The sequence below is a fragment of the Anser anser genome, assembly GCF_964211835.1.
Source record: "Anser anser genome assembly, chromosome: 2".
Classification (NCBI taxonomy): domain Eukaryota; kingdom Metazoa; phylum Chordata; class Aves; order Anseriformes; family Anatidae; genus Anser; species Anser anser.
In genome coordinates, this window is record NC_139721.1 from 140,604,885 (window position 1) to 140,623,014 (window position 18,130).

At 38.5% G+C, this 18,130-nt stretch overlaps 1 protein-coding gene across 2 annotated transcripts in view; it reads right to left on the reverse strand.

Annotated features, from left to right (window-relative positions):
- Positions 1–18,130, reverse strand: part of ITGA8 (integrin subunit alpha 8) — a 109,752-nt gene that overhangs the window by 28,519 nt on the left and 63,103 nt on the right. For both annotated transcript variants that reach the window (XM_083827595.1, XM_083827596.1), the window contains exons 22-25: positions 13,908–13,987; positions 10,605–10,685; positions 5,733–5,838; positions 3,908–4,066 (exon numbers count right to left, since the gene is read on the reverse strand). In XM_083827595.1, coding sequence (XP_083683721.1) covers positions 3,908–4,066; positions 5,733–5,838; positions 10,605–10,685; positions 13,908–13,987 — 426 coding nt within the window. The remainder of the gene's footprint in view (positions 1–3,907; positions 4,067–5,732; positions 5,839–10,604; positions 10,686–13,907; positions 13,988–18,130) is intronic.

The following is an 18,130-nucleotide window of genomic DNA, read 5'->3' on the forward strand; positions in this document are numbered from 1 at the left end:
CAGCATCCACATGTTTTCAGCTCAGGGACTTCCTGATGTGGATAAAGTTTCTGTTCATTTATTAATCTTCACTGGACTTCTGCAGATTTGTCCAGTTTCCTCCTAAAACCATGTAAACTTTTAACCCCCACTACTTCCTCTGGCAACAAGCTCCAGACATCTAATACCTGTTGCACAAACCCCCACTTCCCTTTGCTTGCTTTGACTCCGACTCCGCGAGCTTCATTTGATGCTGCAGTTCCTGTGCAGTGGACACTGCATTCCTGGGCAGGAGCAGGCAAAGAGCAGTCAGTCCCCACCCACGGGTCTGACACTTCTGGCCTTGCAGATCCGACCTGTATACAGCCACCTCCTCTCTAGACTGAAGCACCTAGGGTACCGACTTCTTCTGTGCAGTGCGGCTGTTCCGTATCTTTGATCAGTCCTTTTGCTCCTCTGTACACCATTTGCAAGATTCATAGTTTTACTACCACCACCCCCAGTGTAAGATAAGCTACAGAACAGCAAAAGCCCCTAACTAGGAGTCTTCCCATGTGCGCCCAGGTTTACAAGCAAAATGTGTCTTCGTGAACGAAACAATGGAGCATAAAGGAAAGCTTTCTACAAGGTAATAAATTCAACAATGGGGAGGAATATACTGCTTTAACTGAAACTGAACAATCTAAATCATTTGAAAGGGGAAACACCCCAGCACCCTGGGAGAGCTAGGTTCTGAAATCCAAGAGCAGCCAGACATGCGGCGTCCTCAGCCTTATTTGGAAATCTGAGCCAGATATCCCGTGTTTACACAACCCCCTGCATCCTCTTCCCATCTGAAGCATAACACAAGCCTTAAGTATTTGAAACCTAATTTGTGTATCCATGCTGTTCAGTGCTTCGAGAAGCTAAAAGAAGGAAAGGATGTTTAATTCTTGCAGTAATGACTGAGCATCTGAGGCTGTCTTCTGCTAAGACAGATGGACCGGTATTTCATTAGTACAAGAAGAGTTCACACAAGCCTCACAAAGATTTAGTCTTCTTTATGTAACAGATGTAATCCTTATCAAATAGGACAGGAAAAACAAACTCAAAATATAAAAAAGTCATCAAAAATACATTGTCTGAAAATGTCATTAAGAGCTGTGGCACTATTCCACCCAGGAGCTCTGTCCTCCTGACAGCGATGTTCCCATCTCAGCTTCTTAACTGAACCACTGCAACTTAAAGCAGAAAGCAGCATGCATTTCATATATTTGCAATGTGATCCGAGCAGTGTCTTTGAGATGCTAGGCTTGCAAATACAAATTTGGCATCTCTCTTCTTGTTCCTCACCACTTTAAAAAAATAGGTGGAAAAAATACCTATTTCCAAACTTCTTGTGTTTTGGACACAAAATGGAAACTTCTTCCATCCTCAGTTCCCTATCACTCATTTCATTTTTCATCCTCTAGTGAAACTAAATGGAAGGGTGGAATCCTAACCCTTCTCTGGCTTCCTTGGGGGAAATGTAAAAATTTAGCCATAATGTTTTTGTTATACATCAGTTTTTCTATATGCTTGTAAGTACATTCTGCATTTCTGTCTCTGTAAGCTAAAGACCTGTCACGTAGCTCCTGTGGTGGGGAGCAATCCTCTTCAGCAGAAAGATGTCTCCACTTTCATCCACTGTACTGAGCTCAGCCCCTCCTGGTATGCAGACGACGTACGGCAGTTTTAGCGTTTGGAACGTGGCTCACCCCGCAAGATGTTTAGCAGACTACTGGTTAAACTCGAGAAGTGTTGTTTACTCCAGAAGTGTCTGGAAGCAGTTATGCTTAATAAACTGGATACCTTGTTTTTGATGGGATAATATGTAGAGCTGTGTTTTGCTAAATCTTCTGACTTTGAGCCAAACCCAATTCTTCTTGTGGGATCTGCCATCACAAACACAGATCTTAAAACAGGCTTTCAGACACTGGCCTATCAACAGTGTGCTGAGGAGGCTGCTACTAGGCTTCCCCTTGGTACCACCTCCCCCAGACTCTGAGATCTACAGCTCTGCTGTAGCAGAAGAACCACAACCATGGAAACAGAAACGATTTAAACAGGAAGCAATACCTAGGAGTAACATGAAGAAAATGGCTGGGGATTTCTTTTTGTTCCTTTCTGTTGGTATGATTAAAATAATCACAGAACCATTTCCAAGTAGATAACAAAAAAGGAAACAAAACCAAACAAAACCAAAAAAAGCCTGTCGCAGCTGACACGGATATAACTTTTAAAGAGTTAATATTGATTAAGGCATTAAAATAATTTTAGACTAAGTCCTTTTATCAGGTGGCAATACATGAACATTTTCATTTCTGGAGTATACTCAGTGCAGAATCCTAATTGGTAGTTTACTTCATCGGATATTCAAAGCATGTTCTTTGAAACTTTAAAATCATGAACATTTTAAGACAGGTAAAAACTATATAGGCTTCTAAAGTGACTCTAATTTTACAGAGTATACTGTCTCACACGATGTTGAACTTAACCATACTACAAAATATAGTATGTGATATTAAACATAGGTATCATATAGTTGGTGCAAGGAAGTAGCCCCTGGCAGCAATACATGCTGAGGGACTGAGTGGTTACACAGCAGCTCTGCAGAAGAGGACCAGGGTTAAACTAAGGAGGAGCCAGGGAGGGCTGAGGGCCTGGGCTATGTGAACAGGAGCAGAGGCAGTACAGCAAGGGGAGCGATCACGCCCCTCTGCTCAGCACTCAGCAGAAGAAAGGCATCAATGAACCGGAATGAGCTCAGTGCAGAGCCCCCAGGATGGTGGGGGCTGGAGAGCTTGTCCTGCCGGGGGAGGCTGAGGGACCAGTGCTTGTTCAGCTCAGAGGTGAGACAGCTCCAGGGGGGACCGAAGCACACCGCTACATACGAGGAGGTTGTCACAAAAAAGGAGCCAGGTTCTGCGCAGAGGTTTATAATGGGAGGAGGATGAGAGGCGATGGGAGTAGGTTGAAACAAGAGGTTCAGGCTGGATGTCTGAAAAAAACCCTGCGGAGGTTTTGCAGTCTCTGTCCTTGGATGTTTTCAAGATCAGAGCGGACAAAACCCTAAGCAACCTAGTCTGATCTCACAGCTGACCCTGCTTGATCAGGTTGGATCAAAGCCCTCCTGAGGTCTTTTTTAACCATAATTAGACTATAATCCTAAACAACAAATCACCACACAGGTTAGCTGTAAATTATATTACTGTTGGAGTAAAAAAGCAAAACAAAACAAAACACTAAAATTGCGTTGTAACTCAAAATACTCTAAAAAAATACTTAATGGCACAATGGCTGGTGGCTGCCTGCTGTCTATTAAACAGCTGTAAGAATTTCATGTCTTTCAATCTGATAATATTGCAGTATTGTGCTATAAAGGATGTTCCACACTGCTAACAGGTTCAGATCAAAGACCTTTTGATAAACAAACCAGTGCTATGTTGTACCAGACTCAACTGAAGATTTATGCCACCTTTGGGAACTCATCTGCTAAGCTCTGCTGTACAGGTGACTTTCTGAATTAACGTATTCCTTAGTGCACAAGAATTTTCCGGGTCCCATGAGAACAGTAGAATTTTCTGTCGTCTATTCAAAGGCATGTTAGAAAAAGCTCTCCATAAAAATACTTAAAATTTCCATTTAAAAATTATCTTTTAACTAATGTTGCAATACTTAATCAAAACATATAACTTTCTGCTAATAAGAAGAGTTTAGAAACCAAACATATCACACAACACAACTGTCACACTGGACACATACTGGACTATCTCTAACTTGCTTTTTACACATGAAAATGATATCAGGGCCATTATGAAAAAAATCCCCAAAGCTTCACCCTATTGTGAAGATGTAGGCAGAAAAAAGTAAGCAAACATAGAGATGGAAATAGCAGTGGGTGACTTACCTTTATTTGCAGTATATTAATAGGAGAGCTTGTCTGACAGTGCAGTGGTCCATGTGTCTGAATATGGAGAATGTAAAGAAGAAATTCTTCACGATTGGACACAGGCCAACCGACATGGAGAACTGTGTTGTTGATGGCACTGGGACCTATATTGTGAAGCTGAGAAACAAGTATTATCAGTGCTTTCAAAGGCAGTGAATAATAACTAAAAACACAGCAATCACTACTTAGTCATTTCCAAATTCTTCATGTTCACAGTGCTGAAGTACTTCAGGAAAGATATATAAATGATTATTATAATTTTATTGATGGAAGATCTGTGGCAGGGTATGAAAAAGGACTTTGAGATATTAGTTATGGCAAATCTGGGAGAACAAGATTTTTTTTGTATGACTCTATATTCAAGAAAACCATCACCTTTCCCATTTTTTCATACATATGAGAGACCTGAAGTTACCAAACTATCTAAAAAACCCCACCAACCAAGACCCAAACCAAAACGCATTAGCAAAATACACTGCATAAATATAAACAACAAACCATAACAGAAAATACTGGAAAATAATAGGAGAAACTTCATGACACAAAAGAATCACATTTCAGGGTGCAGGAATAGAAGGTGTAGCAGAACATCGTTTTTGTGGTTAAGAACTCTATTTCCAGCACTTCTCGGTTAATATTTCCCACGAAGAAAAAAAAAAAAAAGGAATTAGCTTTCCTAAAGTAACATTACAGGACATCATTCTTTTCTGGGAAAATAAATAAAGATACAAATAACAGAAATTAAAACTTTGGGTATGAAAGATAGAAATAACAGAAATTAAAAAATTGGGTATGTGCTATCACTGTGTATAAGAGAAACAGAAGCAGAAAAGCATGGAGCTTTGCTCAAAGTTTCTGGAGATGTGAAATAACCTTTTTTTTTTTAATGTGTTTTTTAATTGGAACCAAATAAAACACGCTTTTAGTCTTACACCTTCTTCAGTAAAGGGTTTTTATGTTGCTGTTTGGGCTTTTTTATGCTTTGCTGATATCAGTAAACCATGAAAAAGGCTTTAATCACTGTAACTATTGAATCACTGTAACTATTTAAATATCTTTGAGGTCACATATATTATTCCATAAACAGCTCAAATCGCTGAGATAGGATAATTTGTTAGAGACTTTTCAGTTTAGAGAAATGTGTTAAGATGAGGAATTCACAAATAATATTTTGTATTTCATAATCTGATTCACTACGGTTTAGTATGTCATGCAAATTTTTATCTTACACTGCTGATTAAACTCTGTTGCTTTTATTTTCTTGAGTGCTGGTTTGTGAATGGTAACCACATGTGAAGCACTCTGTTATACGCCCTAGAATTAAAGCCATCCATCAGATTCCAAAGATGGTCTGTATTCCATGTAGTTCACTAAATGCACTTGTTTCTAACCTGAACTCTTCTTCTCACAGCTTTGAATGAAGAAACAGTCAAGTCACTTAAAATATTTGACATGGGCTGTAATGAGCTTTATGCACTGTTTTTAATTCTTGCCAAACCCCCCAAATGTTTATAAATCTATTAAATGTCAAAGGCAGATTTCTAGCATAAACTTGTGTCTCTTCCACTAACACCAAGAGGGTTGTGAATTTCTGGATTAAATTTGGGTCAGGTCCTAACGTTTGAATATTTACATATAAGGCTTTATCTAGTTGTCAATAAAGACGACAATCCAAATTCATCAGGATTTCATTGGAAGCAGCGCCACATCCTATGGAATCAGGATGTGATAGTATCTGACTGGTAAGATCAGATGGTATCTAACTGATGTGAATTAGTCTTACCTCATAGATGTGTTCTACTAAAGGACCGAGTTCTTCTTCTTTTGTAGGTTCATCTTTGGGTTCCCAGTTGTGAAGCGGCAAAACAATTTGTGGGGGGTGAGACACTCTGTAATATATAAGATGAGTTAAAACAGTATCCATTGCTAGTGATCAGCTGCAGTACTTTTAGAGAAAATTAAGACCCCTATAGTGACCTGAACCCTGAAGGGCGCTTTATTTGGGCACATTCGTTACAGTTAGGTGAGGCGAACAATGTGATGCTTCCATAAGGTGCTGCTGACTCCTTACAGACTTCCAAGGGTGAGCATGCAGTTTCAGACTTCCTCTGAAGGGTAATCCTTTCCAGGATTCCAGTAACTCCTTCTCTATTGGTGAAGAGGAATGCAGTCTGCCTGGCATTTGCATCATTCTCACAGATGAGTTATGTGAACACATTAGCCACAAAACTAGAGTAATGATATGTAAATAATGCATTTTCCATTTAAGCCCATAGATGCTTAATGCCATCCATATAACTTTCCTGCAAGTATTTTTTAGATATTTATTTAATTTCTCTGACTGTAAATTCCTCATAACCTCTGTTACTTTTCCTTTTTAAAAAAAAGAATGATAAAGTAGTCATTTACCTCATTTTACAGGTGGAAAGCTGAGGTACAGGTAGGGCAAATGACTTCCATAAAGCCACAAAGCAAATTGGTGTATCAAGAAACTGAATTCATAGGCAGAGCATGAAACAGTGCTCCAGGCTTTCCCATTTGCTTTGCAGACAAAGTGGTAGCTAGGGCATTGCCCAAAACACTGTTGCAATATCGACAATGAAAATCAAAAATAAATTAAAAAAAAACAGTGACTGACATCTTTCTTTAGCTCCGCTATTTTGTTTTCCCTTTCCTTCTGGGTCTGATCTTAAGAAAGGACCAAGCAGTCTTCTGTTAACATTTCCACTTGAATCGCAAGCATTACTTCCCATAAAAACTGAAAGTTGCCTGGAGGGACTTCATTCAGATGCCAACTGTAACCTTGTTCAGTTGTTGAGAGCCTGGGAAATCAGATCCCAAGAATTTCTTTCAGTGTGGTAGGTGAGTTTTGGCCCAGACATCTGTCATCTGCTTGTACTGGAGGTAGTTCTTGGTGCTAAAACAGTAAGCACTACCCTTCCTTTACAAGGGTCAGCTCTCACTCACTTTTGCTGCTTCCCAGATTCTTTAGCTAAGAGGAAAGGCATTGAATTTCAGTGCTTACTCTACTAAAGCTGGGAGTTTGCTGACAGAAAACTGTTAAAACAAAAAAATAAAATTGCTGGTGATTTTTTTTTTTTTGTGCAGAATATAAAATTTGAGTGAAATGATTGACTTCTATTCATTGACGTCAATTCCCTTTCGCTTGAGTGTAAACAGAGGAAGCATCACTGCAGATAGTTTTCCCCTTGAAGTAAAGAACAGAAAACTAGAAGTTTTTGTTACAAATCCTGACATTTTCAAAATATTTTAGGAAGAAGAAATGTTCCTGCTTCCAGCTCTTATGCCTTATACAATGAATGAAATGTCTGACAAACTTTTCCACAGAATATAGCTTCTCAAAGCAGGGTGGGATCCTGGAGAAGAATAACATAATACCATCCAGCTAAAGTATAAATCTTCGTGAAATGTAGGGCATCCTGGAGAATCCTGCTAACTCTTCCCCAGATAATACTTCCACAGACTTCAAAATGCCACTAGTTCCCACTAACAAGTACGTCAGAAGACAAATTGAAAAGCAAAGCCAAACAATAAAGAAAATGAAGCATATTCATAAAATGTCATTTCAGATGAGTTACGTAGCCTAACTTATTATGTTTCACAAATAACCTTGCTTCCAATGAGAACTTTAATTATAAACTGTCTGTGGAGAATGGGACCTTTCCTGTGTAGTTAGAAAAGCCAAGACATGGAGACCCTTAAGCTAACACACAAATCTTCCAAACACAAAGTGTACTTCAGTAAAAAGAAGGCACGGGGTTTTAAAAGTCAGTGTTCTCTATTACATTCCCTGCACAGTGTTCAGTGTTTTTCTCATCTACAGAATTACAAAGTACGAAGTGCAAATGTACACATGCAATTAAAATGATTATAAATTATATAAGAATGTGTACATTTATTTTACTAGATTTTACAAAGTTATTTTAAGCACTTCTGCTATTGATGTGAAGTTAATAAAATCAGGTCAAATAAAACAGAAATCCTCTCTTTTGACTATTTTATTTTGCAATTAACCTAGAATATTTTGACATTTGAATGATTTATTAGTCGTGAGTTTTTCCTGGACTTTTAGATGACAATGATCTGACAAACACGAGCACTGAAAAAAATTAGATAAAAGAAGTTCTACAAAGAATGGTTATATGGGATATACTAATAAAAATTCTGCCTGCTGCAAGTCCTCCCAGTCCAAATTGCTTCCTTCCTAAATCCCTCATTCCTCTAATGCTCTTTCAGCAGTGGGAAATCACAATTACAGCTATAAAACACTTAATTTTTTATAGAAATATAGGTAAGCAGAATAATCAAATCTCAGTTATCTGAGCAACTACTCATTCAATGAACAATCTAAGCAGTTATCTCAAATTTCTTTTGAAGAGGCTATTAGAGAAGATTTCTTTCTTTCTCATAGGGGTAGTATTTGCATGCATCTACTGTGTAAGTTTATATGCATATATGCATATGCACAATTTGATAAGTGCACTTAGTTTTCCTCAGTAAAATGTATAATCATTCTAGTCCCACTTCATCCACCTCTGTGCAGAGCAGTAGGGAAATCAGTGTAAGATATTTTCCAGTCCAAATGTGGACACAGACTCTCTTTTATTTTTATCTAGGAAATAATGAGCAAATAGTTCCCATGGAGCTGTATGCTTCACCATCTCTGAGTAATTAGCAAAATCTGTCAACAAAGCATTTGGGAATTTTCCTTTGTACACGCATACTACAGCTAACATGAAAACCAAAAGACTTAAGAGGAAAGCAACTGGAAGTCATTCAATTAAATAATTCTCTCTATTTAACAACCTGTTTCTTAGCACTGCAGGCAGCAATTCAGGCCCGTTTTTCCACTCGTCAGCTTGCTCTTTTTAACAACCGAGGTCGTTTGAGTCGTATTTGGTGAAATTTGAAAAGAATACAAACTGTAAGATTCTTCTATGAAGGTGTTGAGCAGTATCACCGAAAAAGAATCAGAATCTGCAGCAGTGAAAGCAACCCTTACTGAAAAATCTCATGTTCTGTATCCATAGCCTTTTCTTTGCTGCACTGAAACTCTAGCCATTCTTTAATCTGGGCATCCACTCATGGCAATACCCAGCAGTTGCTCTCTCCCAGCAGCATTCTCTCTCCTGTCTGCAGCCAACCAACTAACTCCTTTGATCCTACCTCAGCCTCTACTTCTCTGTTACCTTGCCCCTGATTTCGTATTTTTCACCTTGTTAGTGTGTCCAGATCATTTCCCTGTGATCATTACTAACTACAAAAAATATGATCACAGAATCAATCATAGAATCATAGAACGACTTAGGTTCTGTTCTTGTTAAATAGTTTGTCTTACAGCTGCTCCTTTTCAGAAATATAAACATTAACAAATGTCCACATAGTCTTTTGTGTGCCTTTTGTCTTCTTTCCACCAGACTGCAACCTTCTTAACCCGGAAAGCACTTACAAATTGTGTTGAAAAATTCTTCAAAAATCTCCCTTATAGTCTTATGTTGAGTCTTAGAACAGAAAACATGATCTCTGGGATTTGCAAAATGGTTGGATTTTTTCATGGGACAGGGTAGTCAAAATATTGTCTTAGAAGTGGTAATAATAAATTGATTTTTATTAATCTATAAAAGCGTAAATAAATGAATATTTGTTTACATCTCAGGCAGTCTGCTGAGGTGGATCATGTAAGAGACATCTACTCCTCTTGTATCAACCAGACCTTATGGTCTGATTGTGGGAGTGAAGCTAGGGCATGTACCTCTGCTCTCCCTCTGCAGTGCTGAGAATGGTTAAGGTCCAGAGCTATAATGTGAGAAGGGGCGATGCAGGAAATCTGAGCTCCCAGACGAAAAGCATTTTGGCAATCATTTGCTTTAAGAGAACATTCTGCTGATCTCTTCCAGGATGCCAAGATAGCAGTCTAGTTCCAAGATCTTACAAAACAGTCTGAGATTCTTATCCCCTAATTGCATTTTTTAGTTTCCTAAACCAAGCTGTATGTGAAAATAGAGACAATAGAAATAATCATCTTCAATCATATCCTGTGCTTGTTTAGTTTCAGTATCCCTTGTGTCAGTGGACAGGCACGTGCTTCAGGCAGAAATTGAAGAATACTACAGTAGTTGCTGGCTGCACTCTTGTCACAGTCATAGCTCACTCCTCGTTCATCTTTTCTCCAAAGGTCTCACTCTGCTCTCTATTAGCATATGCCTTGCCTTAATTCGTTTCAACATTCCAGTGATAAAACCAGCAGATTCTGCTTTGGTATTGAGAATTAAGTGCCTAGGTGGTTGCACAAGCAGACCGACACATACAAAGAGACATTCTGTATCAGTAATGTCCATGGACACGATTTGAATACCCAAACAAAATGGAATTCTACAGTGCGCTGCATTTGCACCGACACTCGGTAAGTTTATAGAAGTCCACGTAGGCAGTCCCGCCCTACATGGCCTGTTAAATCCTTAGCTGATCAGGCTTGCGGTGGTGAGACTCCCCGGGAATTCTCAGGTGTTCTTGTTGGGTAAAGGCCCTTGGGATTATAAAATGTTGAAAGATTCCACTAGACATAATTATTATATGTAGAAAGATTCAATGCAAAAACAGCTACCATTCTGAATTGAAATGGTGGAATACTTACCCTCTGACCTGTACTTGAGCCACAGCACTGATGTTGATATGGAGGTTAACTAAATTGCTGGTTGGATTGATCTTATTAGAACTGGAAAAGATTGAAGATTGGTGCAAAGGTTAAAAAAGTTTTTTTTTTTTTTTTTAAGCAGAACTCTAGACTGTTATAGATACAGCACTGAACACCCACAAGTCTCCAGCTGGGAAGTGGTGCCGTTGGACATATGACAATGTGGGTTTTGTTACTGCCACTCTTCAGTCTTGTAGGAGATCTGTATTTAAGTCTGAGCTCATCACGTTTCATAGTATAATCAACTCAAACTTCCCTTAAAGAATCCTGCGGATATGGGTGGATATCATGATACAGATTTATTTGGCTCAGAATATAATTTAAATTTTCCTGTTCAACTTGGCTATCTGTATGGATAGGGATATCTTAATAGGATATGAGCTTGTTTCATGCAGTGAAGGAAGGCAATGTTAATGAACAAGATAGGCTTTGTTACAATCAAATTTACGATTCTCCAAACTTGTGACTTCTGCATGACAGAGTCTTTAAAGCAAAAATAGATAAACACATAAATAAATAAATAAATGCTTTCTTTCCCTTATTCTTTCCCCTCCTCTATCCAGAGAGTGTTTACACTCTTAATCCCACTTAGCATTGAAAACAGATCTCTACATTTGAAGTGTGGTGCTCTCACTCCTATTCTTTTCTTTTCCTATTGGAAATTCTTAGTAGCAAAAGTAGTTTCCCTCACTTCAAGTGGCCGTTCATGTGACTGTAGTCCATTCACATAAAGGACAGTTTCCAGGTTTAAATTCATTAAGACAGTAAAAAAAATATTTAGAGATTTACAGTATATTTAATTATGGGATTAATGACACTAAGTTAGGAGGTTTTACTCAAGCAAGCATGGAAGCACTTCCTTACTTCATGGAGTCTAAGTGTCTATTGCTGTCACAGTTTACTGATATCACATCTGGGTAGCATCAGTCAAATGGAAACATTCAGAGGAGGCCAGCATTCCCAGTGACTGACTCCCGAGGAGTAAAGGGCAATAGCGCTTTGATCCAGGCTTTCTGGTTACAGATTGCTAAAATTAGGAGCAGCTCTAACTTGTTTGTAAACTAATGCAGATTCCCCTCAAACGTCATTTGAACTTTTGAAGTAATCCTCCATAGCCATTGCTCTGAGCTGCAGTCAGCGTTTAAAATTTGCTTTTAAGTAAAAAATGACTATACTATTAATTTGTTAGTATCAGCTGTTCTCCAATTTCTTACCATTCTACTTTCCATGGAGTTACAATACAGATTTTGATCACATGTATTTGGTATTTAAATCTTGTTTGTGCATTATGCTATTTTGTAGATAACGATAGTTTTTTACACAGTGCCAGGACATCTCCATCGCTTAGGGGTATATAATGCCTAGCAAAATCCACAGCAGAAAACGAATCAGATTTCAAGACACTACTCAGCCTCTTGCCTATTTCTTATAAGTGATGAAGTTCAGTCGTGCAAACCAAAAAAACTGTTTTCCACTTGATGTTTTGGAGGAAATTAAAGGTGCCTTTAAGAATAACGGACCAGGACACAGATTCAGACATGTTCTCTGCTTCCCTTTCTTTCCATTTTAGGTCATTTCCTTTTTCTGAGTTAAAATTTTCTGTTTCCTTTTTTTTTTTTTTTTAGTTTACCTGTTTTTTTAGTTAACTGTTCACTAAGGACAAAGAAATACATGAATGGTATTGCTGCTTGGGAAGCACTGTTCAGGAGTGTGTTAACTATAGGATATCTTCCTTATGCAAGAAGCTTAACTTTTATGTATTTATTTAAGTAGGTGGGTGCTGTTCAGCATTTTGATACCAACTTGTGGAAACTGTCCTGTCTTCTTGGTAGTCCACCAGAATTCCTCCCTTTACATTTCAGTCAGTAGATATGGAGGAAGTATGAGGTGCTGCTGCCTCTTGAAGTTCAGACTTCTTCCTCATCACTTTTTCTACCAAAGTGACTTGCCCTCAGCTCTTTCTAGCTGGAAAGATCTAGTAACCCACCAAGCTCCAAGCCTCCCTGGTGTCACAGCATAAAAAGGGTAGTGACGAGAGCCTTTGGTACGTATTTCACATATATAACTGCGTTGCTTGCATTAATGCCCTGATGGTGAACAGTGGTGTGAGCAGGGGACCTGCAAGCTAGAAGTTATGTATTTTCTGGAGGTGCCCATGCCCAGGTTAGCATGGCCTCCAGCTTGTCAGCCACCGTCCCAGCCCTTTGGCTTCTGCAGCCTTCTGTTGCTGTGCTCTTCCCAGGTTTCTGCATGTCCTTTCCGTCCAGGGTTACATTCTGGAAGCATGACTTAAACATTTTAAATGTCTCAGTTATTTACCATAGTGAGCGTGATCAAGGCCCTCATTAAAGGCCAGACATTAGCAATTAAGTCTCTGTGTGTGGGGCAGGGAGGGCCCCATCAGGAACTCCAGCGTGTATTTGATGAGGACAGACGTAGCAGAAGCTCTGCCACCTACTGAAAAATTCCCAAGTTTGTGCTTGCTGTTATCCTAACCCAGCCTGTCCTGTGCTTTTTTGTCCCCATGCATTGCCCAGCATAAAATAGAAGATTCTCTAGAAGTAATATTTCATCCCCACAAATGAGGAACTAAAAAAAAGGTATAGATTCACCTGAAACAAACAAACAGCTTTCTCTCTTTATGACAGTAACTTTAACTACATCTTCTGTGAAATATGAAGCATTTTGACTTTCAAGAAACATTTTTATATATGTTAAAGAACAATTATCTGGTAATTTCAGTAAAAAAATCGAGAGTAAATCTAAAAATACAGACATAAAACAACTGAAAATATTTTTAAATTCATCTCTTAAAAAAAAAAAAAGGAAAACTGTTGATCAGATTTTAACCGCTCACCTATTTTCTATATTGTTGTGAAGGAGTGGCATATCTTTTATGTTTCAAGAGCATTTTATGCTTTTAAATACAGAACTTTGTTGGAAAATGATCACTGTTCATTAATCCTGAAGTAGAGAACCACATGCAAATTTGGCAAATCTGTGGAAGAGCCTTGGAACACTAACCAAAATTAGTTAACCTGTATTTTAACAAAATAAAAACCTTAAAATAACTCTAAGACTGATTTAGTTAAAAGCTAACATGGCCCCAGCTCTACAAATCCTCCTGAAGAAAGCTGCCAAAGGAGAAGTAACTAGTAATGTTTAACAGTCAAACTTCTTAAACTCCAGATATTGACAGGAATTCAGAATTTAAATAACTGTGCTCATGATAAAACATCTAACCTTTTTATTTGCAGCTCAAAATTGATGCTGAAATCTGAATTTTCAAAATGCTGAACAGAAAATCGGATACCTGTAGAGAACTGGAAAAGAAACAAAAGAACAGGTTACTAATTTCCATTTGCTTTTTGAAACAGTCATGGAATAAAGCAGAACAAGCTCATTCAGAAGACAGAATGGAATTGCAAGGCTAGTTAAGGAATATACAACAGCATACGGTGGGGTCTCTGTAACCCTCTTGCTGGACATAGTTACAGCACTGGTTATGCAAGTGGCTAGGGAGGAGGGGGAGATGCCATCTGTCCTCCACATTAAATTAACAAAATCGTACCGCAATGTTTAAATTAATCCTTTTAATTGCCTCATTTCAACTGCGTATGTTTTTAATCTGGTGATTTCTGAAATCCGAATTTTGTATTGAGGCTGACAGCAAAGCATACAGCATGTATACCCTGCATATAAGTGCCACTTCTCCCCTCCTTCTCACCTCCTGCATTGTCTGATGGTAACATTTCCTGACAGATAACTCGCATATGTGCTTTCCTTTTTAAAAAAGGATTGTTACATATAACCATATTCTCCATGTGGAGAAAAATAAAGACTTGTCTCTTTGGTATGCTTTCCTTGGCATACTTGGGGCAGCATTGCCAGCAACAGAACACAACACAACAATGTAGTTTTCTGTCTGGGACACAGATTCAATATCACTGACGAGGAAGGATTTTCCTCTGTGGGTATCATTTAGGATGTTTAAGAAATTTCTTTTTTCCAAGCGTTATTTTGTTTTAAGTCTTCACTCAGTTTTCCCTCTTTTCTCACTTGCAGTGGTGGATCACTGAGTATTAATGCATCTGCAGAGCAAGACTTAGCTAATGTGTTTCAATTACTTCTTTCAATTGCCCTATGCTTGAAGCAATACTGTTACCATTAAAAAATGGCACATTCAGATCTTCGAATTCTTTTCATTTTAATATCATAGTTAGAGCTAATCTCTCTTTTTGGAAGTAAAATCTTTAAGATGAAAGGAAAATACTCACTAAATTAAACAGAAGTTGAACAGTTGGCTTGGAATAGAGATGTAAACTATTTTTATGACCATTTTGGGGATGATTTTAACCTTGTTGATTCAACTTTAGAAATGTATCATGATCTTTTTAATCTCTGAGATGAAAAAAAAATCAGATACTGATTTCTTACTGCTTTTACTGATCAGTCTGCATAAATTTGTTTCCATTTCTAGCAGAAAAAAAGTTTTGATGAACCAAAGACACCATTTTCCTCAGATCTAACAGAGCAGGCACGAACTGCAGTTTTGATGATCTGTTATATCCCTGATGTCCCAGGTTTAATCGCTTATTTAATACTGAAACATACCTCTACTGTATGAGTCTAATGAGCTGCAGATGTTGCCTTTGTGTGGTAATACGACTTTGTTAATGTCAAGTAGCCCTTGACACTGCTACTAATAAGATCCTCATATGCCCTTGCTGAAGACTCAGAGGCCAAAGGAGTTGAATTTGCTTTAGCTTGTACACTAGCAGTCACAGGACCTCCTTATTTTAGTAGGAGATTCATCTAATCAGAATAGTTTAACTTTATTTAAATTTTCCAAGTGAAGTTACTTTCATCTAAAGTGCATTATTTGCCATGTTAGAATCATCGTGCATCTTTGAAATACATAACATTTCTTTTATTACTGATAATCTTTAATCTGTTATGTTCGGCAGCACCCAGGAGTACGCTGGGAGATAGATGGCTAGCGTTTTTTGACATGTCTTACAGGGCGTATGAAAGATAAAGCCTCTGTGCTCTTGAAAAATCAGTTTGCTACACACCAAGAAATAGGCGAGATCTTCCAAGCCTCCCAACCTTCCGACCTTATTTCCATTCATTTCTATTCCCTTCCAAATTCTTCTACCACAATTTCTAATAAGACCTACATTTCACTTGCTAGGACCACTGAAGAGTAATCTTGTCAGTATGATCCATTTCATAAATTAAGTACTTCAAGCATCTTTCATCTCTGCCTGCGAGATGGTATCACAGACATCTAGTCTGAATTCTGGGCCATATGGTTGTGGGATTTTCTTTCTCATTTTTTTATCTTCTTTTTTTTTTTAACCATGCAGATACTATTGAAAAGGATACATACTTTCTGTGGGCAGTAAATGATTTTAAGGTCATGGAATTTAAAGAAGTCAGAGAGATAGTAAGTCCGATGACAATGTTGAAAATATAAAGTGTTCTGCAGCCCACTGCAGTAATATCCCATGGGGTACATCACAAAATCCTGACATAATTCTCATCCTCAGAAAGTTGATCTTAAAGTGTTGGAGAATCCCCAGGTTTCAGGGTGCTGAAAAGTCATTACAGTGACTCAATAGTTAAGAGTTTTAAGAATGTTAGACTTTGACCTAACCCTCTCTTCCCACTCCCTCACAACTTCCACAGAGTCCCTTTCTGACTGCGTATTTTGAGAATAACTGATCTCCTGCCAGAGCAGAATTGTTTTGCAAAACTGGAAATGGATCAGAGCAGCCTCTCATGATTTATGCAATTTGTACAAAGGGTTGGTATTTTGCTGTTGGAAGTACGTTTGCCATCATAAATACGTTTGGACTGAAAAAGCTCAAGTCCTTTCACCTTTACTAAGCTTCCAGGAAGCTGGTTTCAAAGATACAGCTAGGCTTTAAGCTTTCACTAACTATAATCCAACACTTTTGCCATCTGGCTTTGTGATGCTTTATCTTTGTATGCCTTAATTTTCAAGTGTGAGATTCTTTTTGTTTCAAAACAGAATATTCTTAAACATGTTATGAACCCTGCTGTTTTATTATGCTACTTCCAAGTCTCCCTTTATGAAGTATTTTGCTTAGGACTATTTGGTAACAATGCATTTACAGCAGCCAGAGTGCTGATTCTGAAGCAAAACAGGATTAGCTGTGCTGATAGAATCCATGAGGAGACAGGTGAGAGTAGCACTGCTTCAGTGGCCACCAAATAACATTCCTGAGGTCTCCATACTGCCAGTAGTTTGGGTCAAGGATAATGTGGAAACAGCTTTGGATTCACAGAGGAGAGTAGAGGGGCTCTAGCTTAGTATCTCCACACACAGACCTTTCCATTGCTTATACTTAAGATAAAATGCAAAGCAACACAGACTTGCTCCTAGATTGATATAAAATGGTAGTGCTTCTTGTCTCCCTTTCCTCTTCAAAACCCATGGATCTTTAATGCTTACCCGCACAATCATCCATGAGATTCTTGTCCACTTTTGTCTATCTTGATAATTTGCTTTTGCCATAAGACTAACCAGGAAACAACTCTGTAGATAAGTTTGCTGCTTTTCTGGTAAGAGATGTTATCTGCCTAGAGTTTGGATTTTTCTAGTGCTTTGGCCCATCAGTGCCTCCCATCATCACATTAGGAAAACTCCATTCCTCAGTATTTTTTTCAATTCCTCTTCTTTTTTTAGGAGTTTCATTTAATAGAATAAAACAAAAACTGCAGAACCTTTTAGCCCTGTTTTCTACACTCACTGACTCCAATATCTATGCAGTCAGCGTTCCTAGCGCAATGCCTTTCCCAGAAAATACTTTTAAAGTCCCCCTCTTCAGACTTCTAGTTCGCAGCAGTTTTACAGAGCAGAACCCTCACCGAGCAGATTCCTGCTCCCAGTGGGTCCACCATCTGGAGTTCGTTTCTCTGTGGTTTCTAGCTCCTTGCAATCCCAAGGAGTCTGCCTGGGACTGCTGGTAACCATGACTGTACGAGACACCTGGTCTCACATTTGCCTTCAAAAGCTCTATGACTGATCTGAAGCCAACCTTACATACCCAAACAAGCTTATTGGAGTCCAAATGTTCTATCATGTGATCCATTTGGTTCTTTTATCAAGGGTGAGACAGGAACTATTTCAAGATTGTTTGAAAGCTCTTGAAAAAGAGTTTAACACCTATAGGATTATGCCCCTTGAGGTTATGAGCAGCGCTAGAATTCCTCTGCAGGGACATCCATGGCAGAACATTCCTAGATTCAACTCTTCTGGGGCTGCCCTGAACTGTTTGTCAGGAAATAGGAACAAGTGATGATAACCATGGAATGGGTAGCTCTTTTTTTGTCTCCAAATGTTTAATCTAAATGACATTCATAACGTGAAGGAAAACTTTACTCCAACCTCATTTTCATGGATGTAAGTCATGATATAAACTGATAAGAGAATGGTT